General features: G+C 35.6%; 1 protein-coding gene across 2 annotated transcripts in view; it reads left to right on the plus strand.

Annotated features, from left to right (window-relative positions):
* The window catches only part of LOC106669716 (serine/arginine repetitive matrix protein 1), a 73,363-nt gene that overhangs the window by 15,336 nt on the left and 33,451 nt on the right, over positions 1 to 24,576 (plus strand). For both annotated transcript variants that reach the window (XM_014399378.2, XM_014399379.2), the window contains exon 2: positions 23,657 to 23,696. In XM_014399378.2, the coding sequence (XP_014254864.1) occupies positions 23,666 to 23,696 (31 nt within the window). In that variant the 5' untranslated portion in view covers positions 23,657 to 23,665. The remainder of the gene's footprint in view (positions 1 to 23,656; positions 23,697 to 24,576) is intronic.

Consider the following 24,576-nt stretch of genomic DNA (forward strand, 5'->3'; position numbering starts at 1 on the left):
GCGACATTTTAGGCCCCTTGTTTAACGAGTTTTACGTCACTGGTACAAAAATTAACCCTCGACTGTTGCTAAAACAGCGTGAGAGGAAGTCTCCAGTCAAATAAAAGATCGTGCAGACAAGACAGGAGAATTGAGAAGAAAATATCCTTTTAAAATCGTCCGTCAGCTTTCACTTACCGTAGATCTCAAACTACACCAATAACAATAGATACACCGGGCATGTATCCGAGTGCTTAAAGTGATCTGTTACACAAGGAATTCTCCACCGTGATCTAGATGTCTGCATCACAAACCACGTAACCCCATCTTTTTGCCAGCAAAAAATACTAAAAAGCAAACATTACGTCGATGTAAGTTTTATTTCTGTCAGTTCATAAGCCATTAGTACTTCAGTAGATATACGAATAAATCAAAAATATTTAACACATTTAAGAACATTTTGCAATTAAAAAGCAGTCTTTTTTATAAATAAGTGGTTGTTACAAAATTAACATCAAAGAAATCCTTAACTATAGGATTTCGTTCTTTGCTTTATGGAAAGTTTGCCTAGAGTCTGTTCGTTCTTCTATACACTTCAAACAGATTTGCACTACTTTAAAAATTATAATTCGACCCAAGTATTAACAAACCATAATGTACATATATCTTCTAGAAACTATTCGGAACAAATGATCAAGAGTATAGTGTTTCTACTTTAATAAAGAGAGCTTCTTTTTTTTGACGTTTTATCAAATGTTTATGGTGTCTGTTCTCCATGAGGAGGCTGCAAAGCATACTACATAAATATTATGAAAACACCAGACGGGCATTTGCTTTTGTGCCAAAGCCCGCACAGGTGCACCTTATGCAGGGAAAGGTTGCTCGATGTGCCCCACGTAATGGAGGCGGGTCATGCCTTGACTCCATACAGAGAGTGTGTAGGCATGCCGCCGGATTTAAGAATGGTTCTCGAACAAGGTAGCGAATTTCAGGGTCCCGATGTTCCGCTTTTTAGGGGAATTGGGAATTTTTTATTGTATATATCCGTATTTCTGTGTTTTGTATGAGTGACTGTATTTATTAGAGTGAATGAAGAGGGGTTGATGGTGGAATAGCATCCCCGTCAACCTCTCGAGCTTTGTACGTGATTTGGGTCGATGACGGAATATTTGTCGATGGCGCTCGGGCTGAAATGACCAAGCTATCGGATGCCCCTTAAAAAAAAAAAAATAAATAAAGAGCTAAGTGAAGCTAGAGGGTGATTCAGTTATAGTTGGACATTTAAAATTGAGCATAATTACTTCGCACGGATGTAAGATGTCAGCGAATTGCCACGCCCTGCTTATAACCCTGACCCATCTACCTGTCTTTGCAATGCGTTAGCAGGATGAGAGTAGAGTATACCTTGGAACCGAAGGAGTGGTTTCACCAATTTCAAGCACTAGTAAATCACATTTGGACATTATGTGAAATAGTGTGCCCTAGTTTATAAACCGATAGTAATTTTCTCCTTTCTAAAAATTTACTCATTGCCTTCTAAATAAAACAAGCGGCGTCTGCACTTATTTTCTTGTTATCTTTAACCATTTATTATATTATATAGAACCGGTTATATTTCTCCCATAGAATGTACTGGTCCTGTTTGGCCTAATTTTACATAGTTTCAATTTTTAATTTCATTGGTTATACTTTATTGCCCCTTAATATTGGTATAATCTTTTTCGTTCTTCTGCATGTTTTGTACTGTAAAAGATTATATGGTGTAAATCGTCGTAAACCCCATACGTGTCACAATTAGGCGAAGTTTTTTCCGAATTTTTTAGAGATATGCATAGCACATGATTGCAGGGGAGCGGAGTTATTGTCATGCAAATTTTTTGAGATGGTGTTTAGCCTCAGGAAACCAGGATGGTCGAGCTACCAGCGGGAAGAGGATTATATGTGTTTCTTATTTTTGCAACATTCTACCAATCGATTTGTGCTTTTGCTTTTGTGAACTTCCTATAGCTTCATTGACGCAATATTATTTTGGTCCCTTCCTGTAGAAGAAAAACTCCTTTTTGTGACACTTATTGGACACATGGAGACTTGTTCCTTTTTGGATTTTCTCTTTCGTACTTTACTAAATTAAGCCTTCTACCAGTGGCGATTCTTCTTTCTTCTTCTTAAAATACCTATTTGTCAGAACTTTGCATGATAGCTGAGTAGTTTTCCTGTAGGGAGTTTCTGGCCATTATTTTAAACAAAAATCGAGAAGTCAATATGATTTTTCTAAGTTCTAGTGACGATTCAATGGTTTCGTATAGCACTCTAAAGTTAGAAAGAACCGAATGTTTCTTTTCAAATCCCTTATCTGACTTTTAATACAAAAATAATAATGTTGATGGCTAATCATTAATTACATCGGAGATGATTTATGTTTATTTTACCGGCCTCATACATTTGCCTGCATTAAACTTTTGACGAAAAATGTACTAAATAAAAAATGACAATAATAGTTTGGGTTCGGCTGAGATGGAACAGGCGCAATTGATTTCTTAGCTCTTTGGGTGAAGCTAATGTGGAGATTGGGCACATATGTGTCAGGGTCTAAAAGACCAATAAACAACAATGGGCATTTAATTTACAACCAGTCCGTAAAGGTCAAAAAATGAAAATAATTGGCATAGTTGAACCAGTTCGTTATCAAAAGAAAGTGTGTTATTGAATTGGTATTTTTGATTTCAATTTACTGGAAAACTTGAAAAACAATCTTTCTGCATATAAATCTGATGAAAGATTGGAGGGAAAGTTAAATTTTAAAAAAGGTTTGTGGATTTATTTTACATAGGTACTTGCTCGAAAGGAAACCAAAGGATTTTTATACAAAAGAAGCAACTAAAGACTTCGGAAATCTGTTTTTCTCAAATTTCTTAATCAAGAATCATACACATGTCTGTAATTTGACGAATAATCGGAGAGAAAAACTCGAAAAAAAGTCGATCAGTCGTCAGAATTTACCTATCTTCCGAACCCGTCATTATGGGGATAAAAAATAATCCAGGACTTCACACGACAAAACAACGTGTATTAACTGCTTAAATCCACAATGGAATTATCTAAGCCGAAGTCGGAACTCCCCTTCCAAAGCTCACTTCATAAAAATCTAACGCTCACTCTTCTCTAATTTTTGCAAGTAACAACTCGTATTCAAAATCCAACTTCTAACTCACTCACCGCTGGGCACTGACCAGTGACTAACTTTAAACCGTGACCAGCTGTCAAATGTCTTATTGACTAACTTATTGACTAATTGACCTGTGTCAACTGACTAATGTCCGATCACTGATCAGTGACTCTAAGCTGTAACCGACACATGACCAGCTGTCAAATGTCAACTAACTGACCGTCAACTCCTCAACTGACTACTGAACGACCGCTGATCCATTACTTTTTTCGTAGCACCGGCTTTTTGCTTCCCAGTGGACTCTAGTGGGCTTTCTTCCCCGTAGCAATTTCACCATTTTGCTATTTTTGATATTTTTCTTTGAAGGGGATTCTCGAGCGACTAAAACAAAACACGGAATTTGTTGCTTTGTCTGTTACATACATTTATGATAATTTTTCAATACACTTAATGTAATATTTACATAATTACCATTAATTAGTAATATACACTATTAGTAATGTACATTACTAATTGTTAATTAGCCATACAAATAATAGTCTTCTCCTGACTAATAATATCAATAAGGACAATTAGGGGCGTCGGTGGCCCCAACGGTTAAGGCGTTCGTCATTGTAAGGTAAAGGTCCGGGGTTCGAATCCGACATACCCGACATACACATGGGCTTTTTTTTCAAAAACACCGATAGCCCGAAGGTTGATAACTCTGCTGTTGCGAACTTTCTTAAATAAAAAAAACAAGGGCAACTGCCCCGTCTGAAAATTAAATTCTTTGGTATAAACGCGTTTTCACTGCTGTTGCTGATCGACTACAAACTGTAATACGACCTCTGGTTTTCATCAAAATTTAAGAGGTCATTGATGATTTCGCTAAAACCTTCACTGTCTCCTTATCATTAACGACCGCAGCCAGAGCTGCAATCATAGGTCCCATCAGACGAGAAGAAACCTACTTTATAAACTATCTCTTTTTTGAAAATGAAGAAGCATCTCTCACCACTTTTTTTGCTTATCATTATAGCTTACAGCCAAATATGACACTTCACTCTAATATGAATGAATTTCTGCAGTTTTTCGATTGTTTGAACTTTCAGAATTTTATGTATGGTTTTTTACGTTTGATTGAAAAAATATCAATTTTAAATTTATTCAGTTTGTTTACTTTTGCTTGTAATCTAAGTTATAGTATGAGTATGTATAATGTTAATGTTTCTGTGTTATTTAATATGTGCATATGAGGCAGGCAGTAATACAGTCCGGATCACAGGTTTCAGGTGTTGAAGCCAGGAGGGAAAAGTTACTTTTGGTTTAGATATATAAGTGCTTTGTTGAAAGTAAAAAGAGATTCTTTAAAAAAAAGAAGTTTGATCATGATAAAGGAACACCATCGAGAATGAAGAAAAATAATTCCCACAATACATTATATAACATCTTGATATCCTTTTTTCAGTTAATATCTTTTTCTCAGATCCTTGACCCGAGCTAAGCCGTAATTACGCTCGTACAAACCGCCTTCACGACAAATGTGATAACGAGGTGTTTTGCAATTCTCGAAAAATCTTTTCACGAGGGCCGACAGGGGCCGGGAATTGCTAGCGGCAAAGAATCAACGTCCGACACGGTTGTTCAATTCAGGAGGAAGATCTATCAAGGTTCGGCGAGTTCCGAAAGTTCTATTTTCAACGGCATTCCTTCGGCTATCTCGCTCACTTCCACAACCGAGGGGGATAGTTTACGTAACTTTATCAAGCATACCCCTTAAAACCTGTTACGTAAACTACCCGCTCCGAATGTAACACGCCTAAATATGGGCCACAATGCCATTATGTCATAAACACGGCCAGGGGCAGCCGAGGTTCCAAAGTTATATCGACACATATCGGTTGTATTTCTACGACTTTTTAACCGTACGAGGTAGGAAGCCAAATAACAACCGTGTATTAACACTATGAGGCAACGCCATTTTTCGTACTTACGCATTTAGGATATAAGCCGGTCATTTTCTAAGATTAATGTTCTTCTGCGGTATGAATAAATTTATCTTAATTGCTGTAGATCATTGTGTAACTGCCATTTCACCTACTGAAGTGCCTAAGTCTAAAGCCTAGAAACTTTTTCCTTTCAATTTGACTATCTTACTTCGTTACAAAATACAGCAAATGTACGATACACGATTTAACCAAAATAAACAAATGTTTAGAACACCCTAAAATTATTTTATACTTATTCGGAGATCGTGAGACGCGATCTGGTGTGACGTAGGTTTTAGAAAAACATTTTCTTTATCGTGCCAACGTTTCGATCTTTATTGAGATCATCTTCAGGGCCTGGTATTTATAAACATTGTTCAAATTTTACAAATACATGTAGGATGTGAAAAAAAAATGGATTTATACAATGCTAGAAAATTTTAGATTAAAAAAATAAATTTATACATGCTAGAAACTTTTAGATAAAAAAATGAATTTATACAATGCCAGAAAATTTCAGCATTGTAGCATTGTATAAATTAATTTCTTAATCTAAAATTTTCTAGCATTGTATAAATTCATTTTTTTATCTAAAATTTTCTAGCATTGTATAAATTCATTTTTTAAATCTAAATTTTTCTAGCATTGTATAAATTCATTTTTTTATCTAAAATTTTTTAGCATTGTATAAATTCATTTTTTAATTTAAAATTGTCTAGCATTGTATAAATTCATTTTTTTAATCTAAAATTTGCAAGCATTGTATAGATTCATTTTTTAATCTAAAATTTGCTTGCATTGTATAAATTCATTTTTTTAATCTAAAATTTTCTAGCACTGTATAAATTCATTTCTTTTCACATCCTACATGTATTTGTAAAATTTAAACTATGTTTAGGCCAGGCCCTGAAGATGTTCTCAAGAAAGATCGAAACGTTGGCTCGATAAAGAAATATTTGTCTAAAATCTACGTCACACCAGACCGCATCTTACGATCTCCAAATAATCATTGAGTAACGTCCATGCATAATTTTATACTTTTTTAAAATTTGACATTTTAGATAGTTATCACAATATAATTGCAATTATTTCTATTACGTATAATTTGTTACAAAATCAAAAGAAATTATGTTTAAAGACTTGCTCACTCTTGCAATGCATACCTGTTTGTTTCGTAAATACGTGCTTTTAAGAAAGTCCTCCAGCCTTGAATAATTTTTATAGGTTTGACTTATTGAACAACTGTTCGCCATTCCCCAATCCCGTTAATGTTCTTGGTCAGAATTTCCACTTAAATTCACCCTAGTTCTCACTGTGACATTTATATACGGGGGAGGATTCGAACCGAATGTTTCGACCGTTGGGCAATTGAATGAATCGCTCGTATTGCGAGACGCGGGCCGCAATAAAACCGAGGTTTGATTGACTTATAACGACCACACGGTGCGGTTAGCTGCGCATTGTTTCGCGAAACGATTGTTCCATTGTTCCAAATACTAATAATATTCGGACCTCTCTCGTTGATCCATTATTCTCTCGAACAAAGAAATGTACGTGGGATTTGATTTAATCTTGAGATCCATTTAAAAAAGAGGCGAGCAATGTCAGTCTGATATCGCCGCGTCGTTTGTCGGGAAGGTGTCGGTATGAAACAACTTAAGCTGGTTTTACATTATCCGATTATCCGCGGATGCGAAACGGTTCCTACAAGATATATATTTTAAATAAGAATAAGAATCATTTATTTACAAATAAACACAAATATGTACAAAAGTGTGATATAGAAGTTTCAGGCTACTATCGACTAATAAGTTATATATGAAAAATAAAAATGGCCGATAAAATTGAAAATGGCAAAAAGAGGGAAAATTCGAATGGTTGTAGGTTGAGATGGGAAGTTTGTGTCCGAGAGGATTGAAGTCACGATAGCTCATGTGGTAGAGCAGCGGCGTATTTAGCCAAAGATCGTGGGTTCGAATCCCGCTCGTGACATTGACTTTTTGTTTTAACCAAGACCTTACATAAAAAGGATAATTAGTTGAAAGAAGTAGCTTGGTCAATTGACCACTAAAACATAAACGGATTAATATTTTTAATATGTGGGTGACTATTATTTACACAGGAGGAAACAAAATATTTAGTAATATTATAAACTTGTATTCATACATTGGCAAAGTTTAAAACGGAATGAAAACAATCAATTGGATAGGAAAGGTACCAATCAACCTTACACACGAAGAATGCAGTTGTAAAACAAAAACAAATAAAAAGTTTTTTTTTTTAATTTGTTGCACTAAGCTTGAGTTCTTGTTTAAAAGTGGGAATAAACTGCAGATTATACCCAATGCCTTGTCACACACTTTATTAACGAGCTTAGTAAATGTTGATTTTGTATCCAAAATTACCCCTAAATAGTTTATTTCTTTTTTCCGAGGGAGTATTCTGCCGTTTAAAACAAATCTGTTAACGTTTGGCCTACGTTTAGTAAACAATATAACATCGGTTTTAGTTTCATTCGGTTTAATCCGCCATTTGTGAAAGTATTTGAAGCATTACTTGACAACTATGTCGAGATGATTGGCAATGGTGTCTATTCTCTATGACGAGATAAATATTGCAGTATTCTGCGTACAATGGATAACTAACTACATTTGGTATTGGTTTTAGTAAAATCATTGATGAATATGTTAAATAATATAGGTCCCAGAACGGATCCCTGGCGTACCCTAGCTGACATAGATCTTTCTGATAATACAGCATTACCTGCACTACACGTAATTTTCTATTATCTAAGCTTTTTATAAAGAAAAATAGATACTTGGGAAAATTTGCTTAAATTAATTTGAAAAAAGACCCCTGTTCCTGACAGTCAAACGCCTGTTCAACATCTATTAGTGCCATCCCATTATGCTTGTTCGGGTTAAATTTATGTTCAACAATGTCAGTCACTATAGCTAATTGTGCAACGGTAGAATGATGCCTACGAAAGCTATATTGTTTATTTGAAATGATATTGTTATTTTCTATAGACGTGTTCAACCTTTTCTCTATAATGCGCTCACCTATCTTGCTTACTCACGGCAGACGAGAAATTCGGCAATAGCTTCTTTGACGTGTCAGATCTTTCCCAGGTTTGTGTAATACTATTCTATATGACAAGATATAGATTGCTGTATCATCTTCGTACAATGAATAACTACATTTAGTTTTCGTTTTAGATAAATCATTGATGAATATGTTAAATAATGTAGAAACAAACAGAACGGATCCTTAGGACTACCCAGCTGAGATCTTCTGATGGTACAGCATTACCATCCTTAGCTGTTTTCCAAATTACAGGAAAGTGCGCATAGAGAATTATATAATTAATTTAGTTAAGTGTATTAAACCCAATTTTGACATGTTTTTAAAATTTGTGCATTAATGCCATCAACACCGTGGAATTTTTTGGGATATTTTAAATGTTTCCATGTTTGTCAAACAAAACGTTTCGAATCCTCGAGAAGAATATTTTGTCTGACACGATTTGTGCAGGTGCATGTCTGAACGTGTCGCCCCTTGGATAGTTTACAATAACCTCGGGCTTCGACAGTCCCTTTTTGACTTCTGTAGTGCTGTAAGGTCAACTTTTGCAATTATTCAATTTTTTTGTTGTCATGAATTAAAAAACTTCTGTTCGTCCATTAAATTGGATAAAATGGACCAAAATGCCCTTTTTTCTTTCTTTCTTCCAGCATAGGATGAACTTCAAAACGACTACGATGAGCGATCTGCTGTCATCTTCGTCCATCCGAGCTATCGCGCACAATTCTTTGATTGAAAACTGATAACACATTCCCGAAAACTGTCACAACAAACTTTCCCGTGTAGGGATTTGGTCTTGACTGAACTGCAGTTTTGACCGATCCCCATCGCTTCGCATCCGGACGTCTCGTGCCTGATAATGTGAAACCACCTTTCACTGTATCTGAAGGTCAAAACATTAAATACTTTTTCCCCTACTTTGTACTGAACTAGTGACCTGTAGGAGCAATAGCCCCATTCTATAGTCGTAATCATGGAACGATATGAGCCATCGTGGCTGTCTGAAAGTATGTTAATCTGTGCACGTTTCACATTGTTCTTTATTAACTCCTGGGCACAGAGTGGTATTGCATGGACCTCATCTGGGAAAATAGTTAGGATTAGTCCAAGGTGCTTTGCTAGGGTATGTTCAGCCCTTTTATCCATACACTTACTGTTCCATCTTAGATCCATTTCTGTACCATAATAGGGACTCTTCCTGAAACTTGGACCATCATTACTAACCCAATTTGTGTTGTATCGAGTAAAACAACTACGCGGATCGAATGGCGAAATAACTTATCGATATATTTTCTGTTTACCTTAAGTAGGTAGTTTATTTTCGATCGGCTGCCCATCAGGCATTTCGCCATCTTCAGTAGTGATTCAGGCAAGTCTCCGATTTCATCAGTTTATTTCAATAACCTCCTCTGTAGTTGTTCTTTTTTCAGTATTTTTAACTAAACCTTGTAAAATACTGAAGTTTCATCGGGACGTCCAAGGCATTATATGACAAAATTGAGAAATATGAGAAATTATATTTATTCCGTTGCCACTGTGAAAAAAACCAGAATTTTTCATCCGGATCGACGGAATAACACACGCGGCTCCGGAAGGGCTGTACGGAATAAAGGGAAGTGACAAACGAGTGGAAGTTACACAATCAGGAAAGCTTTTCACTGGGATAACCCGGCCTATTCCGATGTTCATTGAAGGGGCGCGAGACATTTTTCTAACAGATTGAATGTGCGTTTTTCCTTTTTTACGTCACTTCGCCGAATGGTATGGGCCAATCCAGATCGGGTTACGGAGCGGCGACCATACGTTCACTCATAACCGGTATCACCTCAGTCGGAAAATGGCATTTCTCAAGAAACGCGTTTGGTAATAATTTATTCCATTGCCTACAACTACCTAACGAGTTTCTTACAAAGAATCGCATACCTCGTCACGGTCAATAAATGTTTAAAATTTAGCAATAAATTAAAGTTAAACAGGGTGTCGTTTTTTAATGGCCCTGTTGAATTTCTCTTGAACCATTAACGCTATAAAAAAATACGACTTTAATATTTTTAGTTTAGTTTCAATTTTTTTACCTTTTTTGGAGAAAAATTCTCCAGGGTATCTCAGGCCCAGTTCAATTTCATAATTTCACATACAACCCTATATATCCTGACAAACAACGTAATCGAATTTTAAATTGTTCAAAAAATGGCAAAGTTAGGTCAAAAAGCTTGAAAAAAGTCATTTGATTTGCTATTTATTAATGACATTTCATGTTCACACTGTCTGCCTTGCGTAAAGATGCAAAGATTTGCTCTTTTTAACCACTCTTCACCAGTGCTCGGAGCGATAAAGACAGGGAAGATGGATTGACAAGCATTTTCTATCCTTTGCCGCAGTTCTTCAACTGAGACTGTGGGTTTTGGCGTAGATACTTTTTTTTAAAAGGCCCCACAGAAAAGTCAAGTGGAGTTAAATCGTGACCGCGGAGGCCAACAGATCGGGCCATGAGGAGATCGACGCTTCACGACCAAAGGTGTTAGGCTCCAACATGGGTTTTCGACAGCTAGATCATTTCAGCCCCCAACGCATGCGAACCACAATCTACCTTAAAACTAACTATAATACGGTCACGCAAATAAATACATTCACATATATGTACATTCCACTCGTTCTGATTACTCAGTTAATTACTACCATTAGGGGTTGTTCTTTCTAATTATATTTAGTAGTAAGGCTTTTTCTTTATACTACTTCCGATCGAATTTTTTTATTTGTATTATTCTATAGTTTAATCGTTTGATAATAAGTACATTGAAAGTTTCAGCCTTTGGCCCAACTACATTTTACCTAATATTTGTTAAAAATTATAATATTTTTTTTAATGAAATGCAATTTAAAACAAATTAAATGCTTTACAGTTAAATATTCTGTCTGAAAAAGGTGGAAAAAACAGTAAGCGATTACGATAATATCAAATCGTAACTGTACGTCACATAAGCATAAGTATTTGTGATTTTCTAATAACATATGTGATTCTTTTAAAAATATATCCAAAATTGATTACTGTTCTTTTTATTTGTGAAACTGCCGGACAATAACAAACATTAAATATAAATTTGATACAAATTCAGACTGAATTTGTTTGAGTTTCTCACTGAAGCTCGAAGCCGAAACTCGTTTGAGCGAAACGTAAACTAACTAGAATAGACGAATATTTTGAAGTGATCTGTGACGATCAGTTTAATATTGTGGTCATCCACTCGCGATCCAACGAACACCACCAACTTAAACCCCATTTTCTTTGTTCTTTCTAGTATCATGCTTGATTTTACGTTGATTTATTCATAAAAGTGATATTAAATAAGCTTACTTTGCCCATTTGTTTATTGATGTAGAGTCTCGAGGTATTTCCGTTTCCTTTGACGTAACTGTCAATAGATAAAGTTGAAACAATTATTAAGTAATAAAATATATATAATTATACGAATCCTGACAAACATAAATGACAAACGGTTAGGTCATGACAGATATCCAATTAGCTATCAAAATACTGTTGAAACATCATGAGCTCAAAGATAGTGCTGAATTGCAAAACTAAAGTAAATAGATTAGGTATGCAAAATAAAGTCACTCTCTGCTGGGTCCCAGGACTTGTGGAAGTAGAAGGCAACGAGAGAGCGGACGCAAGGAAAAGCACTGTCTTCTGCGGCATATGGATTCACACTGTCAATGAGTACCTTAGACAAAAAATGAAAATGAGGCAACAGTAGAATTCACTTACTATACACAAGCAATCTAAGAATCTTACAGCTTGTTTTGAAAAGAAAGAAATAATAGAATGCGTTAAATGAAGGAAAAAACTTCGAACCCTAATAGGATGCTTAACAGGATACTGCAGACTGAACGGGCATCTGAAGAAAATTGGTATAGTTCATGGCATGTGCTTCTAATTGGAAAGAAGCAGAGGGGACACCAATTCACCTACTAACAACTGTGGTGCCACATTTGCCCGCAGGAGGAAAAGTTTTGGAATGTACAACATATCCGCATATGAAATTCAACCACTGAATCCGGGCCTACTAAGTTCCTTGATGAACTAGGCTCACCGGTCATACGTACAGAACTGGGTACAACGCTCTCAAAGGACGCAGTATGCCATTCGATTAATACATCTATCCATCTAGGTTTCGGGTTTTATCGCTAGTTTTTATACAGACAATTAAATTTATTGCTTTAAATTATTGTGAATTACTACCTGTTTTGTAATTATTAATATCATAGAACTTCCTCCGATCCGCGAAACAATCATTTATTTGTAGAAACGCTAATATTTTTCTCCAAAGGAGTCAAGTTGTAACGCAATATTTATTCAGAGCAGTTCTGCAACCTCTGAAACTCTTTTACAACGTGATGAAAAAGTGGGTTAAGAGTGAGGGTGAAGAAGTATTTCGCAAGTTGAGACTTGTTTTTTTTTTGTCTTGTAACAGCATCCACACTGGACACCCTTTCCCAACTTGGGCCCGGCTCGCCCGAAAGACAAAGTCCTCTTAAGAGCGTGCAAAGGAGAAAGTCAGTGTCCAGCCTGGGCCCTCGGTCGGTTTACCCAATACCGCCGAATGACTTTCATGTTGGCGAGTGACAAAAGAATTCAGGAGAGGAAAGCAAAGTTCGGTCACTTTCTTGGGATGGTCTCGCACTGTCAATGAACGTCTCCCGGAAGCGGCGTGCAGGGAATAGCGGAACTGCCGTGACTTGAGAATAAACAATCGACGAATCGTCTCCTATCCCCTTTTAACATACTTACCTCACATACGACTTATCTTTTCGAAAATACAAATCATCATTCAATTCTGAATCTTTACTCGCCGTTATCTAAAAAAAGCCACATGTATCGTCAAAACTGACTCCTTCTCTCTGAAATTTCAATCAGGTCAGATACTGTTGATTTACATGACGTCACCAACGTTTAAAAATTATGTAAACGAATACTAACAGTTATAAATGTGATGGAAGAAACACTTAGTGATGCAATCAAAATACTAAAAGAGCATAATAACCAAATAATCAAGAAAGTTGACATGTCATGGTAAAACCGTGATTATACAGAAAGAAAGACACGTGACTTATAAAAGGTTACAAAAAATACAAGTCACTTTCCATAACTCTTCTCTGCTACAACGAAACAGCCCAAAGGGACAACTTTTACAATTTTACGTTTGGTTAGGTTCTTATGAGGTGAACCCTGTCGCACTGCGTGCATCATAATAAGGTCTTTCACGCACGGGTCATGATAAAACTGGCGACTTTTGGTTGGCTTATGTTTTGGTTATTATTATTTTCATGGTTATTATTTTATTAGGTTATTATGTTTTTTCAGTATATTGATTACATTATTAAGCGTTTCTTCACTCACATTTACAACTGTTAGTGCCTGTTTATATAACTTTTAAATGTTAGCGACAGGTTAATCAACAAAATCTGAACTGATTGAAACCATCAATAACCAACCTTTGTCATTTGACCAATACAATAAAAAATAAATAAATAATTCATGAATAAAAATCAAGATTTATTACAAATCTAAAAACTAGCTTCACAAACATTTGATTTTTTTCTTCTTTTTTTAATGTATATACCTTTGGAATTGCATGTTTTTTCTCTGCCTTTAAAATTCATTTGTCAATAAAACATAAATTTATTAATGGCCGAGCAATCATTGGTTTTTATAGTTTGTATATTTTGCGTCAACGAGATGAAATTGTCCCCACATAACCATTAATATAAATATATCCAAATATTTTCTACTTTCCAACTTCAGCGTGGATTTTATTTTTATAAGATGTGACATCAATTTTTATCTTATTTCGTCAAAAACGAAATTCTAAAATTGTTTTATTATCGTTCAGATGACTTATTGTTAAGCAGACGATTTTATTAGTTATGCAAACCCGCCATGCTTGAATATATAAACAAATTGCATACTTTCATATGGCACGGCTATTAGAGAAAATCGATTCAGTTGAATTCAATTTCAATGCAATCCTCTCTTCTTAAAAAAAACAATTCCTTGGCCTTAAATCTTTCTTTTTTAAAAGGAAGCCCCTCACAAGATTACACTGCTGATGAAAGTATTTTTTATCCAACGATTAAAATTTTAAGCATTTTACATATCGGTTAAATTTCCTTAAAAAATCCTATTATGATTTTTTTAATATTTGAGCTACGTTAATTGAAATAATTTATTATTATTATTACTTCTTTTTTGGAGAAAATTGCACTGTGCACTTCTATTTGCAAATGATAATAAAAGTGCATGATAATAAAAGTGCACTTTCATATTTAAGATGTAGTCATATCAAGTATACAAGAAGATCGTAATAAGTCGTCAGATTAAGAGTAGTTATCTTCTAATCATTCCTTAAACCATGAAATCCAAATTTTCTCCTAAGAAAAATATTTAATTTAAATATACACAAAAGTAGGAAGTGGTAAAGTGCAAAAGAGCTTTGCTAAGCAGTTGTATCGTGGTAAAAAGAATGAACGACCGTGGATGGACCTGTTATCTAACTCCGGGTCCCCGTACTTCCATAATTTTCTTTTAATGGTCTAAAATACGATGTGAGCTTTTTCATGTTTTATAACATCCCAAGAGGATTAGATCAGATTAGCAAAAATTAGTTTATATCAAGCTGAACAAAAATTAGCATTGCTATTATTAAATCTGCTTTTTGAATATATATGAACAAATTAAAAGGAACTAAAAGTAATTTTGAAAAATAAGGTAAATGAAACTATTGAGCTTTTTCTCCACCCACTCCGCCATATCGACCCTGTTCCGGAGATCCTGCAATCCTGCCACATTACCTGTTCGAGGTCATGGAACTTTTGGAATCCTTACTCCAACTGAACTATACAACAATCCTGAGTTTTATTCAATTCCTCAAACCGTATGAACAAGACGCTACTGAATAATCATTTGTTAAGGAGATAAAAAAGATGGCCATTTATTGATTTCTTGTAATTTACAAAATTCGCTCCAGTTTTATATTAAACACTAGTTTTGAAAGAAATGTAATTTTCAACTTAAGCCATTGTTACCTTCTAATTTTCGTTCCCTCACTCTCTCTCTCTCTCTCTCTCTCTCTCTCTCTCTCTCTCTCTCTCTCTCTCTCTCTGTCTCTCTCTCTGTGTGTGTCTCTCTCTCTTTGTCTCTCTCTCTCTCTCTCTGTCTCTCTCTCTCTCTGTGTCTCTCTCTTTGTCTCTCTCTCTAACTCTCTCTCTCTTTGTCTCTCTCTCTCTCTCTCTCTCTCTCTCTCTCTCTCTCTCTCTCTCTCTCTCTCTGTGTCTCTCTCTCTCTCTCTCTCTTTATATAGGGGAAATGAGATTAGAGAGCTATAAAAAGAAAAAAGCCAGAGTGAAGGAGAAATAGAACGAATGAAAGGTAGTATAAAAACACAGGAAAAGAAAGAAAGAAAGAGAGAGAGTGAGAGAGGGGGGAGTGAGAGAGGGGGGAGTGAGAGAGAAGTAAAGTGAGAACAAAGAGAGGAAAGCGATAGAGAAAGTGAAAAAGAAAGAAGAGAGAGAGACGAAAAAATAGTGGGAGAAACGAAAATAGAATGAATGAACGATAAAAGGAAAAAGATAGGAAAAGAAAGAGAGAGAAAGAGTGAGAGTGAGAGAGATAGAGATAGAGATAGATAGAGAGAGAGAGAGAGAGAGAGAGAGAGAGAGAGAGAGAGAGAGAGAGAGANTCTCTCTCTCTCTCTCTCTCTCTCTCTCTCTCTCTCTCTCACTCCAGCCCTCCAGCCCTCGTAATTTTGGTCTACCTTCAAATTTTTGCTGACTAGAACAAAATCATCGAAAACGGCCAAGATATATATGATTTTATTTTATGTTTTTACATGTCGATCCCAATGTTTCAATGCTAAGTATAGTATTTTTTCAATAGATTTTTCTAAATGTTAAAGTGATTATTACTTAAGCTGGCACGATATTATAAAATATATCTCTTTCTCTTTCTTTTTTCTCCATCTTTCTCTCTCTCTCTCACTCTTTATTTCTTTTTGGAACATTACCGCGAACTTGTGTTAATTCGCTTTACAATACCAAAGTTTTGTTATTGCTTCCCAGTTATAAAACTTGCACATTGTACATTGAAAACGTGTGTGATAGGTTTTGAATGAACCCCATTTTTTTTTTTTTAATTGTGAGGGTTCTTTTTGCGATTTTATGATTGTAATTTGGTCTTTACCGATTCTCTTGATCTGCTTATCCTCGCTGTGTTGGTCTGTCAGACGAGTTTCGGCAATTAGTGGTATTTTGGTGTACTTTTTCCATAATGATATATCCAAGGTTGTCGTTTTTAACCATAAATAGAAACGTATAAAATCACTTTTTAAAATTAAATAAATTAATGAAAAATATTTTATATATTCAGTTAAAATTGCGTCATATGAGTAAACACAACAATAACGTGTATACTGTTAATAACTGGCATTTCCTTTTCTGACGTATGTAAGCGTAATGGTACGTCGTATTCATGCAAAATTAAGTTCTTAGTGAAAAAGGTAGAAAGCCTGTATGTTTCAAAGGCCATTGTTATGCTTTCATTATGACTTTGACCGACTAACCTTACAGACAGCATTCGGGCATATTTGATCGTAAAAGAGTAAATAAAGTCAACTGAGATCGTAATTTCGGTTCGGCCGTTTGATTATCAATACGTATTTACAAAAGGTTGAAATTTCTTTAAACATCATTTTAGAATAAATGTACAGATGAGACTACTTTCCACGCCTTTGTAAAAAAATAATAGTCACGAACAAGGATTCGATTCAAATGAGGGAATAGCTTTTGGTGAGACCGATTTCAAAAGTAAATTTACCGTGTTCAATATGAATGTGGGAACCTATTCCACCATTTCGGGATAATTTCTAATTTTGGTACTGGTTCAGCTAATTATTAGTTGATTTGTTAGATGAATAAATCAATTATTTTTAATCATCTCCCTCTCTCTCTCCTCTCTCTCTCTTTCTCTCTCTCTCTCTCTCTCTCTCTCTCTCTCTCTCTCTCTCCTCTCCTTCTCTTTCTCCAAGTAATTTTGGTCTACTTCTCTCTACTCTCTCATCTACATTAGGTATAAGAATGGTCCTTGAGACACGTAGACATATATAAATAAGAAAGTGTAAAAATATATTTAAAAAATTAAGGCTTTTAGTTGAGATAAAAAAGTCAATGGCACGAGCGGGATTCGAACCCACGATCTTCGGCTAGATACGCCGCTACTCTACCACTTGAGCTATCGTGACCTCGATCCACTCGGACACTAACTTCCCATCTCAACCCCACCTTTTTGAATTTTCCCTCCTTTTTGCCATTTTTTATTGCCCACTGCTAGGGCACTCTCGATACGACAAGCAAGATGGCACAATTAAACAGAAGACAAACACTTTGTGCCCTGAAGATGATCTCAATAAAGATCGAAACGTTGGCACGATTTTTCTGAAACCTACATCACACCAGACCGCATCTCACGATTTCTAAGTAAATAATTGGTAAGGTGGATACCTTGTAGGGATAAATGAATAAAAGGTTACAGATTGTTGGGAAGCCCATAGGTATTTTGTAATTTAACTTTTAGTATGTTTAGTAAGTTCCTTTTACTAAAATAATATATTTGAATTATAGAAAACGGTGTAAACAAAAAGATTTTTTATAAAAATCTTTAGAAAATGTACAATTTACAAGTGTAATTAACACTGAGGAGGACTCAAGTCATGATATCGAAAACGATCTGTTAATAAAGAAAATTCCTTACTGCAGTTTATTTTTCTACATCTTACAATATAAATATCTGAACTTTGGCTGGTCCATTTTGGAATTGGTTTATATGGGATTTATCTCCTGGGTGATTAGTCTCCAAATGAAAACAACCCCTCTACCAACAGATATAATCATAATGGATCAGGGCGCATTTATTATCCTTCTAAAAATTCAATTAAATTCAGTCTGAAATAACTTTTCTATCTCTGCAGCTCCACCCCAAAATAGAAATATACATACCACAGTTATATTGAATTTCCTGTTTGATGGTATAACAGTGGCCGGAAGTAGGAAATATTGGGCTGAGGATTTAAACGTTGTTTCCAAGATAAATGCCGCTTTTTAACCGCAGAGACCTAACTATCATCTGAACTTTCCACGGTTTATTTGTATTGGTACTTCTTGGCTACGTGTAAGTATAATAGTTCAAATGGAGCTTCCAGTAGAATAAATACACTTATATTATACCAGAAATGTCCTAGACTTTACTTATTTATAATAACATAAATACAATAATACTTACATCGATAGGAAAACAAAATTTGAACTTCTTGGTCAAATGTCCTTCAGTGTGGTAACTTATTGAATCGAATTGTACGTTTTTATCGTGCTGGGGACTAAACATCAAAATGATCCAACGGCTCTACACTTGTGTCATTAGACCAATGTTGACCTATTAAAAGTTGGACCGAGATCTTTGACTCAAGTGAGATAAAGGCAAAAACCGAATGGAATCCCTGGCAGAAGTCAGTGACACTAACGACCTGACCTTGGCATGTGTTCCTGGGCATTCGGGACATGAGGATATGAGAGGGCAGATATGTTGGGGAAAAAAGGAGCCAATATGAATTCTCTAGGCCCCAAACCGAACCGTGGCTTAGCACCTTACCACAAAAAAAGGATATATGTAAAAATGGATCCCTAAGTTCAAAACTTGGTGGAACAAACCCCAGAAATGAAGAAAGCGAAGATTCATAGAAACTTAGAAGAAACCCTGTGCAGATACTACCAGGAAGAAGAGAATACCGAAGAATACGTTTTATGCTTCTGTGTAGGGGCAATGTGAATGTAGATTTTTGCAAATAGGATAGAAAAAGGTGCAAGTGAAACAGTGTTATAAAAAAATAGAGAAGCACAATAGATCTCGAGGTGCGGAACACTTTGTGGCCACCTCTTTCCGTCTATCCCTATCCCTATTTACGTATTACATATTTATCAAGCCCACGTCAATTTAAAAACTATGTGCTTGGAAAGATTACTTAAGATTTTCGGATAAATCTACAATTTATTATTTAGACTCTAAACTTAAAAATCTAAACTTAACTGTAATGATGAGGCATGCCCGTTAATCGGGTACAGCACAGAAAAGAAGCAAACTGAAAGTTACTTTCATTCTTTTCAAGATTATCTTTTCTAATATTTTGGAGAAACCAGATTCAGACCCTTATTAGTTTTATAATACCCAGTAATTACTTTTATGTTTTCAGTAATTTAAAAATATCGGACAGGGTTTCAATCTTCAGAAAAATTTAGGCATTACAACGCAACAAAATTAACTACAACCTTCTCTTCATTATTTGTTAAAACTGGAAGTTAAAAGCTACATAGCACAAACTGAACTGAACTTATAAAAAGTTATCTACGGTAAAATTTCATTTTTAAGCATAAGATTTAATTTGGACATTTAAATTGTAAAAACTTTTTATATATAATAAATATTTATAAGATTACAGAATATATCAGCAACATTCCGATTTGCCACCACTTAATTTGTTAAAAGGTCTGATGCCTTTCGTGGGAGAAAAGGCACACAAAGTATTGTCTAAATTGTTTTAATATAGTTTATTATCTTTCTTTTTTAATGTCTTTATTACTGTTTGTTTCACTTTGTTTTGCTATTATTCTGAACAACGTTGAAACAACGAGTAACTGAATAGATCAAAGGTTAAAATTTATCGGCTGTGTTAACTTGTCAGTTTCAGGTACTTGGATTAGCCTGATTGAAATTGTTCGGTTTATTATCGTAATTATATCAGCATCATTAGAGCTATTAAAAATTAAATTATTAGACACAATCCTAAACAAAAGAATATAATGATAAATTTAATGTAAGTGCTGATTTATGTAAGCTCAAATCTGCACGCACACACAAGAGTTGAGCTGGTGATCTCTCGCAGTCCACCGGTAATTCCAGCTTTTGTACTTTATAATGTACTTTGCCCTTTATACTTTGCATTTTACTGGCAGGCCTCGCGAATGACCCATGCCGGGTGTTGGCAGTCCTGGGATCAGATCTCGGCCTTATCCTTTCATCCAGGTTGGGCACCCGGTGCTAACAACAGCTAGGTCAGCTATTTCAGCCCCCAACGCGATAATTTCCGAAATCCAAACCCAACCACCCATCTCACTCACTCTTAAGTGCATTCTGTATTATTTACGTACAATTTATACTACTTATTACATAACAAACTTATTTGAGGTCGATGGGTACTCAATATTCCGCCATCGCTACACTTTCACGCTAATAAATACATTCACTCAAAGAATCAGAACACGGGACTTAATACTCGCTGCCGTGCTTAAGCAAAATTCTCATTTTAATGTATTTATTGGAGCTTTTATAGTCTTTAAGCTGAGTATTAAAATTATTTTATTTTTTCGACATTGTCATATATATAATATGTATACCTACCTGTATACCATACATAAAATATGTATACCTATGTATAGTTAAATATGTATAACTAGTACACTAAATATGTAGTTTGGTCCTTTTTGAATAGTCTGGACGATGCTCGGTGTTGGTCTTTCCCTTCAATCATATGTTCACCATCTTCATTGGTGTCTCAGGGAGTTAAGGAGGGTGAGGCAAGCCATTGATTTTTTCCTTTCATTATCTCAACAGAAGACGGAGTTGCGGAAACGCGCTTAAAAGACAAAAATCAAATATGTGAAGATTAGACGTTTTGAAAGGACCTCAATAAAAATCAAATGGTTTTGACAAAAAGGACAAGAGCATGGAAAGCATTGAACGTCGGATCTTTATGTATTGAAATTAACTGATTGTGATACAAATCATAATGTACAGTAGGGATTAGGTTTTAATAATTATTAAATAGCGTGTTAAATATGAAAAATACGAACATGACTTGGTTCAAAATTTATTACACTGGCATATGACTTTGGTTGCTGCTAACTTTCGAACCTCTTCATCTTCGCCAATAGCACCATCATCACGTGTCAAAACGATTGATATACGTTAAGTCGAAAGTTTAAGCAGGGCGGAAGTATCGGTTGACGGAAGCCACCAGAGCAGTTCAGATCAGAGCGGAAAGGTGGCCAGAGAGAGGAAGAGTTTCACGTCGGATGTAGATTCATAAGCGAACGGCAGAGTACGAAAAAACACTTTCTACGAGGAGCCACTGCTTGCTACACTTTCTCCGCCCAGTCATCGGCCCGTAATGTATGTGCGATGCAACGGAGCAGATCGCGAGATATTCCTTCGACTCGGACAACACATACTAATAAGCTCTTCAAGTCTCAGAAAGCTGGCGGACCGTCGATTTGTCAGGAAGGGAGTGCAGTTTTTCAAAGGATCTAAGGCCAAAAATGAAATACACTTCAAATTTTACATAATGTGACATAACTATACAAAAAAATAGTTGCCCATAAAGTTCAACATATAGACATCTCTCAATAAAAAGGTTGTCAAATTTTGTTCATTTCACAAAAATGAGCTAGTAATCTCCCTATTGATAGTAACGTACAAAGCAATTAAATAAATACCTAGCCACATTCGATTTTTTTTAAATCTGGCGTTTATTTTAAATATAATTGTTATAAAAAACCGACATTGTGAGATTTTTTATTGAAGACTGAAGAGGAACCTGCTTCCGATCATCCTGGTTTGTTCAGAACATTTCACCACCTTCTTTAGCCTAGTGGTGTGCTATTTGATCATCATGTCCCTGTTATACATCTAAAAAATATGCACAAGTATTTTAGGTGAACTCACCTGCCAGAGCATCACCTGGAAACGTGTATAACTCCTTTTTCTGTCGTTGGTATTTCCTTCAGCCATGTTTTCTCAGATTGGCTAGTGGGTGTATGCTATGTATAATTTACAAATCTGACATCTCCAAATCTTAAGCATCACCTTAAACCTCTAGACTCCATTTGTCTAGAAATTCCACTATTGCGTGAATATAGGAATGGGTCGAAATTAAAAGGCCTCTGCAAGGCCATATATCTGTCTACTTTTTGCAGAAATTCCCCTCTGTATTCTTCGAACTCCTGACACCCCAGGAACCAATGGGGGGCGTCCTCTCTTACCATCATACGTCTCACAATTTGATGTCTTATCTATTCTGAAGAGGTAAGGGTCTCAAATGTAGTTGGTTTACTCTCAACCTGCTGACTGCGCTATAGAAAGCTTTGCTTCTACCTCCTTTAGCATACCAGGCATTCTTCTGCAGTGTTGGAAACAAGGAACGATTCTGGTTAACCACTAAAGAGGACTGTTACTTTTTCTCCCGTTTTAGTTGAATTTCATTTTTCAGAATCTTTTGGATATTGAAGCACGTCATGTTAAGCCCAACAATTGGGTCCCCAGCTGTAGTGGCAATTTTGGCCAGTTTGTCTACTTTCTCGTTATCAGGGATTCCAGCGTGCCCTTTTACCCAACACAATGTTTAACTCCTTAAAAACCCAAAGTTGTAAAGGTTATCATCCAAGAAATATAAATTCAATTTTTTTTTAGTTCAGACTCAGAAAACGAAAACATTTGATAGAAGGAACCAGTCCTTTCTACTTCAGGCAACTTCTTCCAAGTTTCAGACATTAGAGGGTATTGTAGCAGTTTTCGTAAAATTAAAAACTAATCTTTAATATCTGAATCTTTTCTTATTACTATAATTACAATAATTAACCAATTTTACAATAGTTATTTTAGCATGGAATGAAGTCTATTTCTGATTAGAAATTACTGTTTTGATTGATTTTCCAACACGATCGTTATTTAAAAAGTACAAACTTATAAAGGCATTATTAAACGTGCTGAAGCTTATAAATACTTCAGCTTAAAGGAAAAATATATACATACAACACACATATACACTTTTATACAAAAATAATTTTTGTGAATGATGACAGTTGGGTCCAGTTTTAGCTGAAGTTGAGTTTCTGCCAGCGAGTGTGAACGGCCAAACCTCAAATCTCCAGGGGACCGCGGTAGCCGAGTGGTTAGCATGAGAGACTCTCACGCCGCGGTTGTGGGTTCGATTCCCACTGTCGCCTCTGGCCCTTTTTTCCCGATAACCCCCAATTTGAACACACACAAATTCATACCATGGCTAATATGCAAGATCATAAGGCCAAAAAAAAAACCCTCAAATCTTAATTACATTGATTTTTTACACATACAGAGTGTATCTCAAGTAGATGGCAATACTCAAGGCGGTGAAACTAGACCAAAAATGTAGTTAAATACTGCCAACCACACATATGTCCATAAGTTATATACTGTTCGTATAGTTTCATCCCCTTGAGTATTATCATATACTTGCAATACACCCTGTATATAAAAATCCATTTCTTGGATATGTGCACTTATTATAAAATCCATTGCTAACATTGTTTTTGTATGTTTCAGAACCGGATCATGCGGTGGCATGATTTATGGATAGCAGCCGGTAAGATTTTCTTTCCTTTTTTGAACTCTAAAATTTAAAAACCGCCTTTTAGGATAAAGCATGCATCTTGCAACACTCACGAAAAATTCGGGCGTACCGCGTTTCGACCATGGGTCTGATATGACAATTCGTTTCGACCAAAAAGTTTTTGTTTCGACCCAGGAAGTTTTAAAACGAGAAATCCTTCCGACACAATAAAAGTAACTACATATCAGTTTCCTACTGAATTCTCCAGTATACTAATCACATATAATATGTAACATACATATATATATAAGGTTGAGGGGTAAATAATTGGTATCGGAATAAAAGGATCCAGCTCCGTTATTGTTGGACGGGGGGTCGAGATAGCTTGTATAGATTCATGATATTTCTGGTGCTGATTACTTTACTTCTGTTTGACATATTCTGCTAAAACTTTAGTTCCGACATGCTGTTGGTCGAAACAAAATACACGCAAATAGAATTTAGAATTTCAAACTTTGCCTCCGATAAAATCTACCATTTTCCCTCTGTTGAAATATTTAGCAATTAACACCCTCAGGCATTTGTGTCTTAACAAACTCTCCGATCATAAATGAAATATTTCTGGCTTTTAGGTAATAGGCGAGTCATAGTGCAAGGGGGCGTCGGTGGCAGCAACTGTTTAGTCGTTGACACGGCGCTCATCACTGTAAGGTAAAGGTCCGGGGTTCGAATCCGACATACTTACAAATGGGCTTTTTTCAAAAACATCGGCACCCTGGGGGTTTATATGGCCTCTGCTGTTGCGAACCCTCGTAAAAATAATAATAAATAAAATAAAAAACATTTAAGGTCAAAAGTAAGAACTGCAAAAACACTCATGTAAAATTAATATTGACCGTTTTAACAGATTCTA

This window comes from Cimex lectularius, unplaced genomic scaffold, assembly GCF_000648675.2.
Source record: "Cimex lectularius strain Harlan isolate CLEC.00 unplaced genomic scaffold, Clec_2.1 scaffold8, whole genome shotgun sequence".
NCBI classification, from domain to species: Eukaryota; Metazoa; Arthropoda; class Insecta; order Hemiptera; family Cimicidae; genus Cimex; species Cimex lectularius.